Genomic DNA, 13399 nt, shown 5'->3' on the forward strand with positions numbered 1-13399 from the left:
TAGATCAGGAAGACAGATACTATGCTGGCCGATCTTGCTGGAGGATTTGAGTACATGAGTAAAGATATTTGACTAGAGTTAGGTGGGGCCCCAGTGAGACTACTTGTTGAATCTCCTTACCATAAATAAACTCTCCATGGACTGACACAGCAAAGATTCACTAACTGGTACCTGGGATGGCAAGTCTTTCATATGAAGAAAGAATGAGGCTAGAGCTCATTGAAGTGTACAAAATTCTAAGAGGACTCAACAGGAAAGAAATAGCAAGGATGTTTCCCCAAGCCCAGTGTTAAAATAAGGGTCACAGTCATAAAAAGAGGGTTAGGACTTGGACGACTGAAATAAAGGGAATTTTTTTCACTTAGAGAAGTGATTTTTTTAAAATTGTTCACCCCAAAAGGGCTGCGGAGGCTGAGGGATTTGGGAGAGAACGCCTGGGAATGCTAAATGGAATTTAACTCAAGGTTGCACTTCTGCAAGTTAAACCAGACAGAACATACACAGCAAATGGCAGGGGCCGGGAGAGCATTTTAGAACAGAGAGACCTAGGGATACAGAAAGACCATTCAGGTCTTCATCAGTCAGGTCATGGAGCACAAGAGTTGGGACATCATGTTACAGTTGTACAAGATGTTGGTCAGACCACACTTGGGTTATTGTTTACAATTCTGATCACCTAGTTAAAGGAAGGATGATATTAAGCCTGAAAGGGTACAGAAAAGATTCTCAAGGATGTTGCCAAAACTGCAGGGCTTGAATTATAAGGAGAGACTGGGACTGTTTTCCCTGGAGTGCCAGAGGCTAACAGGCAACATTATAGGCAACATTATAGAAGTATATAAATCATGAGGGGCACAGGTTAGGTGCCCAGCACAGGAAAGTCTAAAGTAAAGGGCATAGGTTTAAGGTGAGAGGGGAAAGATTTAAAGGGGACAAATGGGCAAGTTTATACAGACAGGGCACTGGGGTACATGAAATGAGCTGCCAGAATAGAGGTGGGCACAGTTACAACATTTAAAAGAAATTTAGATACGTACATGGATAGGAAATGTTAAGAGGGATATGGGCCAAAAACAGGCAAATGGGACTGGCTCAGACAGACATTTGTCAATTTGGACCAAAGGGCCTATTTCCATTCTGTGTAACTATGATTCAGACTCCACAGAATACATTCAAAACCAAGATCGATGGCTGTTGTTAGTGTTGAAGTAGATCAGCCATGGATTTATTCAAAGCTGGGGCAATCACACAGAAACAGAAGGGGTCATTTGGCCCTCTCTCTCTCTCATTCTTGTGGTTACCTAGACTCCTATTATACGAGTTAAAGCCCTTCACCTTGATTTTGACCTTTTAGTCAGAAACACAAGTTGAAAAGAATGAGATGATCACTCAGGTCAGATGCGCAAACAATGTTTTCCCTGGCTAAGGTATCTAGATTCAGGGATTGCAGTTTAATACAATGGATTTGGCTACTCAGGACCAAAAAGAGCAGGAATTTCTTCCCCCAGTACATTGAATCTTCTGCGTTCTCCACCGTGAGGACTGTCGAGGCTCATTTACTGCAAATGCAGAAATTAGATTCTTATATTATGGGAATGGGATTAGTGCAGGAAGGTGGCACTAAGGTAAAAGATGAGCCAGGAGCAGGACAAAGGGGGTAAATGGCCTACACCCATGGAAGCAGGAATTCTTGTATTTAAACAGTTTCAAATGTTGATTGCTCAGGCATCATTTTAGTTCTAAACTATTGGTGTATTTATTTATAACTACTTATTTATAAAGTGGAACCCCAGTATTTTATGGTGATTTCCTGACCTTGATGCACTGATTTCTCTTCACCAAGTTCACCAACAGCTTCCATCTTACTGCACCTGCTCCAAGTCTTAAAAGATCCAAGGGGGAGATGATGATTTTACAACCTTCCCACAGCATCAGCACATTGCTTCATCTGTGTAGGTCAATTCCAAAAGAGAACAAAAGCCTCACTACCTATTTCAACAATTTGTATTTAACATTGGAGAGTCAGAACCAGCTGTTTCCCTATCATAGGATCACTGCAAATGAGCAAAAGCATCAACACATTTCAGTTCATCCATTCCAAGAAATTCTATATACACCCCATGAACCTAAGACAAAGTTTTCAGTTACTCTTAAGCATCTGGAAGTTTTAGTGATTTAGTATTACTGTTTCCAATAATTTCACATTCCCCCACAAAAACATAACGAGATATTTGGCTTTTCTTGAACCATTACACTTGCTGCCTCTTGCAATCTATGTTCAACACAATACACGTGATCCCAACCTTTCTCTACAGCAGATACCCTGATCTACAGTTCCATTTCAACCCTCACTGCATTGATACTTTAACAAAACCTTGTCCTCCTTTCAGCTATCAGAAATCACAGCTTCCACTCTTGCTTACCATACCCCACTGAAAATAAATTTTTGTCCTTCACCTCGTTCTTGCATCCAATCTCACCCTTGGGAATATTTTCAAACATTCACCCAAATGCTTCAACTTCTTCTTTATTGGAAATGACAACAATTTCAAGCACATTATGCCATTAAGCTCTTCTGCTCCCTTTGTCTCTATGCTCACTTACTTGACCCAGAATCTTTGTTACTAACAAAGCTTTTGTCATAGCATTAGCAGCCTGGTTTCTTTCTGCTGGCTTCCTTAATTTAAGGACTCTGTTCCAACCTGAACATTGTTATCAAACCCCTTGCTGAGGTCAGTGCTGCTCTTAATTGGTGAACTGAAAGCCAACTTTGTCACCTTCTTTCCCCCTCCTTCACCCCATAAAGACCACTTCTACATCAAACATCACGCTGAAAATTTCCAAGTAATTACCATCTCATCTCCCTGCAAGTTATTTTGTAGAAGATTAATCTCATGGCATTAAGAATCCAAGCTGACACAAGAAGAAAAAATATTCATTTTTCTATTGCACTCAACGTTCACTGAGAAAAAGTTTAAGCTTATCGGTCTATATTAGGCACAATTTTCTCATTTAAATTGTGCCTTTGACAACTCGAGGCCATCCACAAACACTTCATATTTTCGAAGTGTCACTGTTGGAAATCTGGTTTGCTAACATGTGCACAATGCGATTCCACAAACTGTGATTTGGCAATGACTGGATAATCTACAAATATTACAAAAGACAAACACCCAAGTACAGGTACAAACATTATAAAAGTGAACCCCATTAGAGAAAAATGTTCATTTACACATTCGCAAGTGCAATGTGATTTGATACAGTGTCGACTCTGATAAAAAAGATACCAAAACAAATAAAAAGTGTGCAAAGTACTGTTGGGTTTTCTGAAATTCAACTCCAATTAAACTCTGCTAACAGGACTTGATGTTTGAAAGGTGACTACAGTAGTGGATTCTATTTTCATACACCACACAAAAAGAATGCTTTTCCTAAAATAAACATCAAGTCCTTTTGTCAATGTGTTAGTTGAAGACAGAAAACCAACGTCACTGAGGACAAACCTGCAAGTAAGCAAAATATCACAATTATTTTCTGATTCTTCACTGTGGGTTTTTACACATGAATTAAACTCCAGTAATACAGACCTGAAATCAGGTCCTGTGCTGAAACAGTGATAAAGGTCAACACAGGTCCAAATAAATAAACCTAATCACTTTCCCCAAGCTGTTAGCAGAATGCTGCTGAGACTTAGAGGGACCGTGCTGAAAAACATCTCATGTATTCAGAGAGCCAGGGATTGTCCGCTCCAGCAGATTTCAAAGCTTGAACTTGCGAGTGCTGAGAAGCAGGCTTGTGACCTTGCAAAATCTTACACCAGTGGTCAACTGCACGGTTACTGCGTGGTTCTGTGCCCCGGTGCCGTGTCCGAGACATACGCATCGCTCTCTGCACTTGACGTCTATCCTGTGCCCGGACTGCAGATTCATAAACCTGAGAGAAAGAGAAGTTGTTCATTGAAAAGGCCATCTATTCTTCATTTTGACTTCACACAAAAATAGGTTTAAGAAACATTCTAAAGAGATAAAATCTGATTTCCACATACACCCCAGCAAACTCTTTCACAAATCTTAAAACCATGATCCTCATCATTATCCTTTTCTTACCCCATTCCAGCTAAAAGCTACTGAAGCCTTGATCCATGCCTCTTTATATACAGGCTCAATATTTCAACTAAACTATGGAGTGCAGTAAGTTACTAGATAGGTATCCAGAGATTTGGAATATTGATCCAGAGATACTTGTTTGAATCTTAATAGAGAGGGTCTCTGGGTTACAGAAGGCCTAAATAATGAAAATCCAACTTGACACAACTTCTCTCAGACTCTGCTCCCGGGTATTGTACTAAAATTTCACCCCCCCCCCCACCCCCCACCACTGGGAAACAATGCACAGATCACCCATGGAATAACCCAATGCCTTCTCCAAACTCTCCTTAAGGCAAGACCAAATGTTACAAACCCCAAGCCACCTCTTGTCAGCACACACTTTCTTTTATTAAGCTACCAATAGTTTTCTCGCTGATTTACAGATAACAACTCTTATCACCTACAGTGACCTTCCCCAGTCTACTCTTTGCAAATCAGTCTCAAGGACTGTCAAGGCTAAAAATGTCACATTACTAATGGGGGAAATTGTTCATTTCCAACTTACAGAAAATTCAGTTTACATACAGTTCTCAGGATCCAAACCCATATGTAACCCAGGGACCCCCTGTACTACAATTTAGGAATTCATTGTCAAGAAGTTAAATATATTTGAGTAAATAACTTAATTAAAAAGGTAATGAAATCATAGGATTTCAAGGGGAGGGACTTAAAAACTCCTGCCTCACTAATCAGCTTCAGGATAGGAGATGTCATTTTTATCTGATTGGCCGTACAAGACTTCAGACCTGCCAAAGTTGTTAAAATGCTCTCGGAAATGAGCCAGTAAGTGGCTCAATCTAAGAACAATTGAGGGTCAATAATTGCTGCGTTTGCCAGGAACAGGCACTTCCTTTGGATGAATAAATGAAGGAGAAAGCTGGCCCACTGTCTTTCTTTATTTCCATTAACTAACATTATCCAGAGTTCAGAATCCCATTCACCCAATATCCCTATGCCCACTGACTTAGTTTGTGCTTAAGCAATAGCTCAATTTTAAAATTCTCACTCTTGTTTTCAAGTCAATCCACAGGTTATCCTTCCTCATCTCTAACCTTTTCCAGCACGATCATGTACCAAAATATTTGCAAGACTCTAATTCCAACCTCTTCATTATCATCAAATTTAAAATCACTTCCCCACTCATGGCCATGCCCTCATCCGTTTTTAAATTCCACCCCCCCCCCCCCAAAACACATAATTTCTGTTCAAGACCTCTCTTTGATTGAACTTTTGGTCATACATCCCATCATCTCCTCTGCATCAAATTTTGATTGTCTGACGTTCTAGAACAAGTAATATTCAGTGGTATAAAAGGGTGCACAGATACATTAATATATCTTTACCGTGCCAACGCTTAGCCTTCTCTTTGAGATAGAGTCCCAGACCATGCAATTTTCCTTGATAAGTAAACCTCAGTTTTTGCATCACTGGAAAAAGTATTTTTTTTGAATAAGAGTCGCACAAACTATTCAATTCATAATAATAGCAACCAGAAGTGTGGACAGTACAAAATAACCAAAATTCTACAACTAGAGGAAGCTAACTTAACTGATGTTGAAATTTTATCCTTCCAGAAATTAACACGTGCTGAGAACAGGCAGAAGGTGAGGAAAAGGGTCAGGATTTTCCAATTACTCACTTGTCCTCTCAAAGCAGAAGCACCAACATTGTATGTCTTCTTACAGCCCACTTCCACTTCCTTCTCAGCCCAACCATACATTGCAAATGGAGGCTTGGTTTCTTTTGTCACAACAACTGCCGGTGCTGCCTGAGAAGTTTTGTGTGATTTTTCCAGACTTGCACTTTTCACACGACGATAATCACACACTTCTCTCTTTGACTGTTGGTCACTTTTATCCTTCTGATTCTCCTCAACAATTATTTCCTTTTCTGGTTAAAGCAAGGAACAAATGAATGAACTGTCAGTCTGGCATTTTAAGAATGAGCTGTTATACAAGCTAAAGACATTATATTAATACAAATTTCTGTATAATGATGTTTGCATCATATTGCTTAATGTATCAAATGGGGAAAACCATTCAACTTTTTATGCCTGTTCAACCATGATCTGAATTAATAGTAGATCTTTTACTTCAGTGTACCTTTCCTGCGCCAATTCCATATTTCTGGATTCTCTTCAATGCCAAAGATCTCCATCTTAAATATTCAGTGACTGTACCTCTACAAGCCATGTAGGTACAGAATTCCAAGAATCACTACATCAGAAGAAATTACATCTCTCTACAATGCCTGGCCCCTTATTATGACCCTGGTTTGAGACTTCAACACATCAAGTCCAGCAAAGCAAGTTTTAAAGCTCTCGTTCTTCTGAGTATAGGCCCAGTCTGCTGAATTTCTTTGAGGAAACCCTCCCCCAATCTAATGAATCTTCACAGCCCTCCCTTAATTAATATTTTCTTTAGGCAGGGAAACCAGACAATGCAATTACCCAGGGGTAGCATCACCAGGAACCAAAAAAATGGAGCACACTCATGCTCAAATCCTCTTCAAAAAAAGGTCCAACATACAGCTCTTTTTCTTATTTGCTTGTTAAACTTCAGTGATTAATATAAATCTGGGTCTCTAAAGACCAACATTTTTCCATTTCTCATACTTAATGTCTTCATTTTTGTTTTTAAACCAGTAAAATTGTTTGACCTCATTTCCTACCCCCCCCCCACCCCCTATGCGTCATGTCTTTGCCCATTCATTTAATCTCTTTAAATCTCCTGAATCCTCTTTGCATCCTTCTTACAGCCCACAATGCCAGATAGCTTTGTGGGCATCAGCCAACTTACATTTACCTTATCCAAATCCTTAACATAAAATGTAAACAGATTGGGATCCAGCACTGATCCGTGCAATACCCCACTGATTACACTTTCCCAATCAGAAAACAAGCCATTTATTCCTATTTTGACATTCTCTGCCCATTATCCAATCCATAATCCACGCCAGTGTATTTTCTTCAATACAGTGCCTCTAATTTTATTTAATAACCTCCATAGCACTGTACCAAAGACCTTCAGAAAGTCCAAATACCCTGCATTTACTGATTCACTGACAATTTGTCAAACAATTTCCCACTCGTCTTGAATCTCTGCCTTCTGGTTACCAGTCCTTCGGCCACAAGTTTCAACAATCGTGGAGATTTCACCTTTTATAATGCTTAAGCTTATCATGTGATTCATTAGAATTGATATTGCAGAATATTCCAGGCTTAGCTCACTGGAAATGTGGACACTTCTTATAAATTCCCCAGTATCTTTCCTCACATCCAGTAATGCTCTGAGTGCATCCAATTCTACAACCATAAATGAAAAAAAACACTGCAGATGCTGAAATTCTGAAACAAAAACAGAAAATGTTGGAAAATTTCAGTAATTCAGACAGCATCTGTAGAAAAAGAAATGATCAAAGTTTCAAGTCTGTGACCCTTCAGAGCTGGGAAAGAAAGAAATGCAAGGTTTTCAGTAGGCAGGAAAGTGGGGGAAGGATATGCAATAGGATGAGTCAAAATGGCTTAATGGAGATGGTTATCAGCATACAAGGCTACTAGGCCTTTGTTAATGATGGGACTTGCCAGCTGGTTTGACTTGCAAAAGTAGAATTTAAAAAAACAGAAAATGCTGGAAGAACTAAGCAGGTCAGGCAGCATCTGTGGAAAGAGAAACAGTATTTCATTTGAGAGACCTTCATCAGATGTGAAAGAGAGAGAGAAATAAAAGTTGGTCAGGGTCGGAGCAAAATGTGAACAAAACCGAGGGAATGTCGCTGAGAGAGTGAACACATGCAGCAGGTGGGATGAGATATCACGGCTGTAGAATTTGTAACTGATGGTGTTCTGGGAAACTGGGATCTATTTAGTATATGCATAGAGAAAGAGGTGAAAATGGTTCCAGTATAAACAGGAAGAACGAGCATGTTTTTGTTCAGAGAATTCAAGATTAAGTCCAAATTATATAACATCAGGATCAGGTTTATTATCACTGACTTATATGATGTGAAATTTGTTGTTTTGCAGCAGCAGTACAGTGCAAAGACATAAAAGTTACTATAAATTACAAAAATATAGTGCAAATAAAAAGAAATAACAAGGTAGTGTTCATTGGACCATTCAGAAATCTGATGGTGAAGCTGTTGCTGAATTGTTGAGTGTGGGTCTTCAGGCTCCGGTACCTCTTCCCTGATGGTAGTAACGAGAAGACGGCATGTCCCTGATGCCATGATGGGTCCTCGGTAATGGATGCCACCTTCTTGAGGCACCACCTTCTTGAAGATGTCCTCAATGGTGGGGAGGTGGCTGAGTCCTCTTGCGATTCTACACATTAGAACCTCCATACCAGGCGGTGATGCAACCAGTCAGAATGCTCTCCACCATACATCTGTAGAAATTTTCAAGAGTCTTTGATGACATACAAAATCTCCTCAAACTTCTAACGAAGTAGAGCCACTGATATGCCTTCTTCATGATTACATCATCCGAGATGTTGACGCCCAGGAACTTGAAGCTGCTCACCCTTTCCACCGCAGAATGGTGTGTTCTCTCCTGATTTCCCCTTGCTGAAATCCACAATCAATCCTTGGTCTTGCTGACATTGAGTGCGACGTTATTGTTGCGACACCACTCAACCAGCTGATCTCTCATTGCCATCTCTTCACCATCTAAGATCTTACCAACAATAGTGGTGTCATCTGCAAATTTTGTTTAGCCACACAGTCATGAGTGTCGAGAGAGTAAAGCAGTGGGCTAAGCATGCATCCTTGAGGTGCACCTGTGTTAATTGTCAGCAAGGAGATGTTATTACTGATCTGCACTGACTTTGGTCTCCTGATAAGGAAGTAGAGGATCCAGTTGCAGAGGGAGGTCCAGAGGCCCAGGTTTTGAAGCTTGGTGATTAATACTGAGGGGATGCTGGCATTGAATGCCATGCTGTAATCAATAAACAGCAACTCAACATGTGTTTTGCAGTTGTCTAGGTGCTCCAAAGCAGAATGGAGGCCAGTGAGATTGCATCTGCTGTAGACCTGTTGTGGCAGTAAGCAAATTGCTGTGGTTTAGGTCCTTGCTCAGGCAGGACTTAATTCTAGCCATAACAGACCTCTCAAAGCACTTCATTATGGTAGATGCGAGTGCTACCGGGCGATAGTCGTTGAGGCAGCTCACCCTGCTCTTCTTGGGCACCGGTGTGATCACTGCCCTTTTGAAGCAGGTGGGAACCTCAGAGCGCAGCTGTGAGGGGTTGAAGATGTCCTTGAACACTTCAGCCAGTTGGTCGGCCAGGCTTTCAGTACCCTGCCAGGTTTGTCCTTGAACACTTCAGCCAGTTGGTCGGCCAGGTTTTCAGTACCCTGCCAGGTTTGTCCTTGAACACTTCAGCCAGTTGGTCGGCCAGGTTTTCAGTACCCTGCCAGGTACATCGTCATGGCCTAACGCCTTGCAAGGATTCACCCTCTTGAAGGATATTCTGACATCTGCCTCCGAGACATAGATCACAGTGTCGTCAGATACTGTGGGGATTCACATAAGTGTGGTGTTTTTCTCCCTTTCAGAGCATGCATAAAAGGCGATAAGCTCATCGGGAAGTGAAGCATCACTGCCATTTATGCTGTTAGGCTTCACCTTATAGTAAGTAATGGCATGCAAACCCTGCCACAGATGTAGTGCATTCTATTGTGTCACTAGCTTCACTTGGAATTGCCTTTTCGCTCTCACGATGGCCGTATCTGGACTTATTGTAGGATTCTGGATCGCTGGTCTTGGACGCCACAGATCTAGCCCTCAGCAGACTGCGAGTCTCCTGGTTCATCCAAGGCTTCTGGTTTGGGAAGACTCTGTATGTTCTCGAAGGCACACAGATCTTGATGAACAGGTCCTGATTGCGGGGTCTCAACCTGAAAATGTTGATCATCCCTTTACCTCCACAGATGCTGCCTGACCCACTGAGTTCCTCCAGCAGTTTATTCTTCTTTGTTCAAGATTCCAGCATCTGCAATCTCATATCTTTTCACTGGAAGCAAAGGTGCAGGTGCAGCTAGTAGCTCAGGTAGCAAATAAAATAGGAACCCTTGAAAGATCCAAGTACAAGACGTGTTAAAATTATACAGGGCCCCAATGAAACCACGTCCAGAGTACTGTGCATGCAGTTGGGTCTCATGATCTATAAAATACAGGTATCAGAGAGGGTGCAAAACAAAGATTCACTGGGATGGTGGGACTGCCACATGAGGATAAATTAGGTTGAATAGGTTTGTAGTCAGACTTAACAGGAATGAGAAGGGTTGGAACTGGCACTTACAAAATTCTGATAAGAGCTGGGCAGACTGGATGCAAGGAAGCTGCATACCCTGGCTGAGAGGTCACAGTCTCAAGTTACAGAGCAAAATTTCCAGGGCCTGGATGTGTAGAAATTGTTTCAATGACAGGTTGGTGAACAGATAGAATTCCCAATCACTAAGGACTGTAGAGGCCAAGGGACTTGATATTTAAAGAGAGGACAAGTTTATAGTTGCAGAAGACATCGAGGTGTTTGGGGAAGAGCGCAGGAGTATAATGTTGGTGGATCATCAACCATGATAGGATTTAGTGGCAGGGCACACCTGAAGGATGTAATGGCCTATTACTGCCCCTATTTTTATGTTAAGTGACTGACAAGCAGTACAGTGCAATGCAGGTCAACGAACGCAAGGATAACCTGTGTTTTGGACAAGAACACCTGAACTTGACTCGGTGAAGTTTGGAGGGTGGAGGGGTCAGCAAGGAGGTCGGGGGGAGGGGGGGGCAGCAAAAGTTTCAATCTGGAAACAGTACTTCACCCAGAACAAATGAGTGAGGGATCAAAAATTTGATATTACGTAGGGAAGGGGAGGATAACAAAAACCATCCCTATCTAACAGCGCCCAGCACCGCTTTTGAAATTTACCCGAGGAATGAAAGTCTGCGGCCCGGGGACGCTCGGCGGCCGGAGGCTCGGCCCGGGGACGCTCGGCGGCCGGAGGCTCGGCCCGGGGACGCTCGGCGGCCGGAGGCTCGGCCTCTCCGCGGGGAGGTGCCCCGGGTTCCTGGGGTGCGCCCGGCAAGCTAGCTGCAGGACACGTTGCACCCCAGGGTTGCTCTTGTATCCTCGGGGTAGACGTGCCACTGCTGGAGCTGGAACTGGTGTCCCAGCCGGCCCAAACCCAAGGGATGTGAGCTTGCTCCAGTATCCTCCGCATGTTACGGTATTGCACCAGGTCGGTGTAGCAGCTGCCATAAGTGTCCCATTTTGGTCCTTTAAATTTCTTCATGTATTCCGTCTTCATCCTCTTCGTCATTATGCACGGGGTTCAGGAAACCAGCTGACCCACCCCGCTTGACAGAATCTCCGCTCGTTCCCGGTTAACTGGTGTTGGGGGTGGGGCCGGGTCTCCCAGGTAATCCGGTTCCGGCCTCTCGATTGGTACGAAAGCCCCGTTGTTGGGGCTCGGGCCTGGGCCGATCAGAGATTAAATTGTGGGAGGAATAACAGACGCACTGGCTTTAATCCCGCGCAGTTGTTGAACGCAGCCATTCGTCCTCTCCCACTCACCAACTGCTCAAACCCTGCCGTTACTCTGCCTACCCCGTCGCACATCTCCACCCCGCCCCTCTTAATCACGCGTCGCTCACTCTGCTCAGCCCCTGTCCTCAACGGCCCGTCACTCACTCATCCACCCCGCCCCTCTCCCTCAACGGCCCGTCACTCACTCATCCACCCCGCCCCTCTCCCTCAACGGCCCGTCACTCACTCATCCGTCCCGCCCCTCTCTCTCAACGGCCCGTCACTCACTCATCCGCCCCGCCCCTTTCAACGGCCCGTCACTCACTCATCCACCCCGCCCCTCTCCCTCAACGGCCCGTCACTCACTCATCCGCCCCGCCCCTTTCAACGGCCCGTCACTCACTCATCCACCCCGCCCCTCTCCCTCAACAGCCCGTCACTCACTCATCCGTCCCGCCCCTCTCTCTCAACGGCCCGTCACTCACTCATCCGCCCCGCCCCTTTCAACCGCCCGTCACTCACTCATCCGCCCCGCTCCTGTCCCTGAACAACCCGTCAATCATTCCTCCATCCCGCCCCATTCAAAGGCCCGTCACTCACTTCGCTCCGCCCCTCTTTCTCTTGCCCTACGTCCGGTTGGTCCCCATTCTTGAACGAGTTGTTAAATCCTGTCTGGACCTGACGTGAGCCGCTGCTCCACCGGGAGCTGAGGTGACACCAGATCTCCCCGGCCGTCTTATCGGCTGCCGCTCACCCATAACTAGCGCCGGCTGTGGCGTCACAGCGGGCGATGCCGTCACAGGACGGTGACGCATTAGCGGCGCCCCAGTCTGTAGCTCACGGCCGCCTGGTACCTCTGCCCCTCGCTGATTATCGGACGGAGGGCAAAGAGGCCGAATAGGTGAATCTTTCTCAGGTTGGCTGTAGTACCACAGAGTGCTTGGGCCTCTGCTGTTCACAGTATATATCAACGATTCGGCTGAGGGCACTAAATGTCATATCATCAAGTTTGCCCATGATACAAAACTAGGTTGTGAGGAAGGAAGAGGTTATGAAGTGGCTTCAAGGGAATAAGGGCAAGCTGAGAGAGTGGGCAAGAATAGGGCAGATGTAACAAATGTGGAAACGTAGTTATTCACTTTGGTACACAAATCGGAAAATTATGAGAGTTGGGACAATGTTATTGTTGAAAGGGAAGCAGGTGTTCTTGTACACAAATTGATGAAAGCCAACATGCAGGTATGTCGAGAAATTAAAATGACATATGGTATATTAGCCTTTATTACTAGAGGATTTGATTCCAGCGGTAAATAGGTCTTATTGCAATTGTTTATGGCCTTGTTGATCTGCACCTGGAGATTTGTGTATAATTTTGGTATTCTTATGTAAAAAAAAGGATGTATTTGCCATTGCAGAAGTGCAGTGAAGATTCTCTGAACTGATTCCTGGATTGGAGTCAAAGTCGAATTTATTGTCATATGCACAAGTACATGTATGTATAGGTGCAATGAAAAACTTACTTGCAGCAAGATCACAGGCACATAGCATCACATACGCAGCAGTCACGAGATAAACATAAATTAAACAATTTTTACAAGAAAGGACACAATTAGAACAAAAACAATGTCCATTCTAGTGTAAAGTGATCAAAGTGATCAAAGTGGTCATAGTCTTGCTAAACTCTAGTGATTAGGGTTGTACCGGTTGGTTCAAGAACCGAATGGTTGAAGG

The 13399-nt window shown here is 43.6% G+C and overlaps 1 protein-coding gene across 1 annotated transcript; it reads right to left on the bottom strand.

Annotated features, from left to right (window-relative positions):
• Window positions 1–1410: 1410 nt before the first annotated feature.
• Window positions 1411–11734, bottom strand: LOC127567845 (centriole, cilia and spindle-associated protein-like). Its single transcript, XM_052010970.1, has 3 exons — window positions 11072–11734; window positions 5788–6038; window positions 1411–3933 (listed from the first exon to the last, which is right to left on the bottom strand). Exons 1-3 carry the CDS (start codon window positions 11460–11462, stop codon window positions 3691–3693), a joined length of 885 nt encoding a protein of 294 aa, XP_051866930.1. The 5' UTR covers window positions 11463–11734; the 3' UTR covers window positions 1411–3690.
• Between the last annotated feature and the right edge of the window lie 1665 nt (window positions 11735–13399).

Source organism: Pristis pectinata, chromosome 3 (genome assembly GCF_009764475.1).
Source record: "Pristis pectinata isolate sPriPec2 chromosome 3, sPriPec2.1.pri, whole genome shotgun sequence".
Taxonomy (NCBI): Eukaryota; Metazoa; Chordata; class Chondrichthyes; order Rhinopristiformes; family Pristidae; genus Pristis; species Pristis pectinata.

Coding starts and splice junctions, on each gene's coding strand:
- LOC127567845 (XM_052010970.1), bottom strand. CDS start 11,462: ATGACGAAGAGGATGAAGACGGAATACATGAAGAAATTTAAAGGACCA. Junction 6,039..11,071: donor CGCAGACTTTCATTCCTCGG/GTAAATTTCAAA, acceptor TGCTTTAACCAG/AAAAGGAAATAATTGTTGAG. Junction 3,934..5,787: donor CTTCTGCTTTGAGAGGACAA/GTGAGTAATTGG, acceptor TCTTTCTCTCAG/GTTTATGAATCTGCAGTCCG.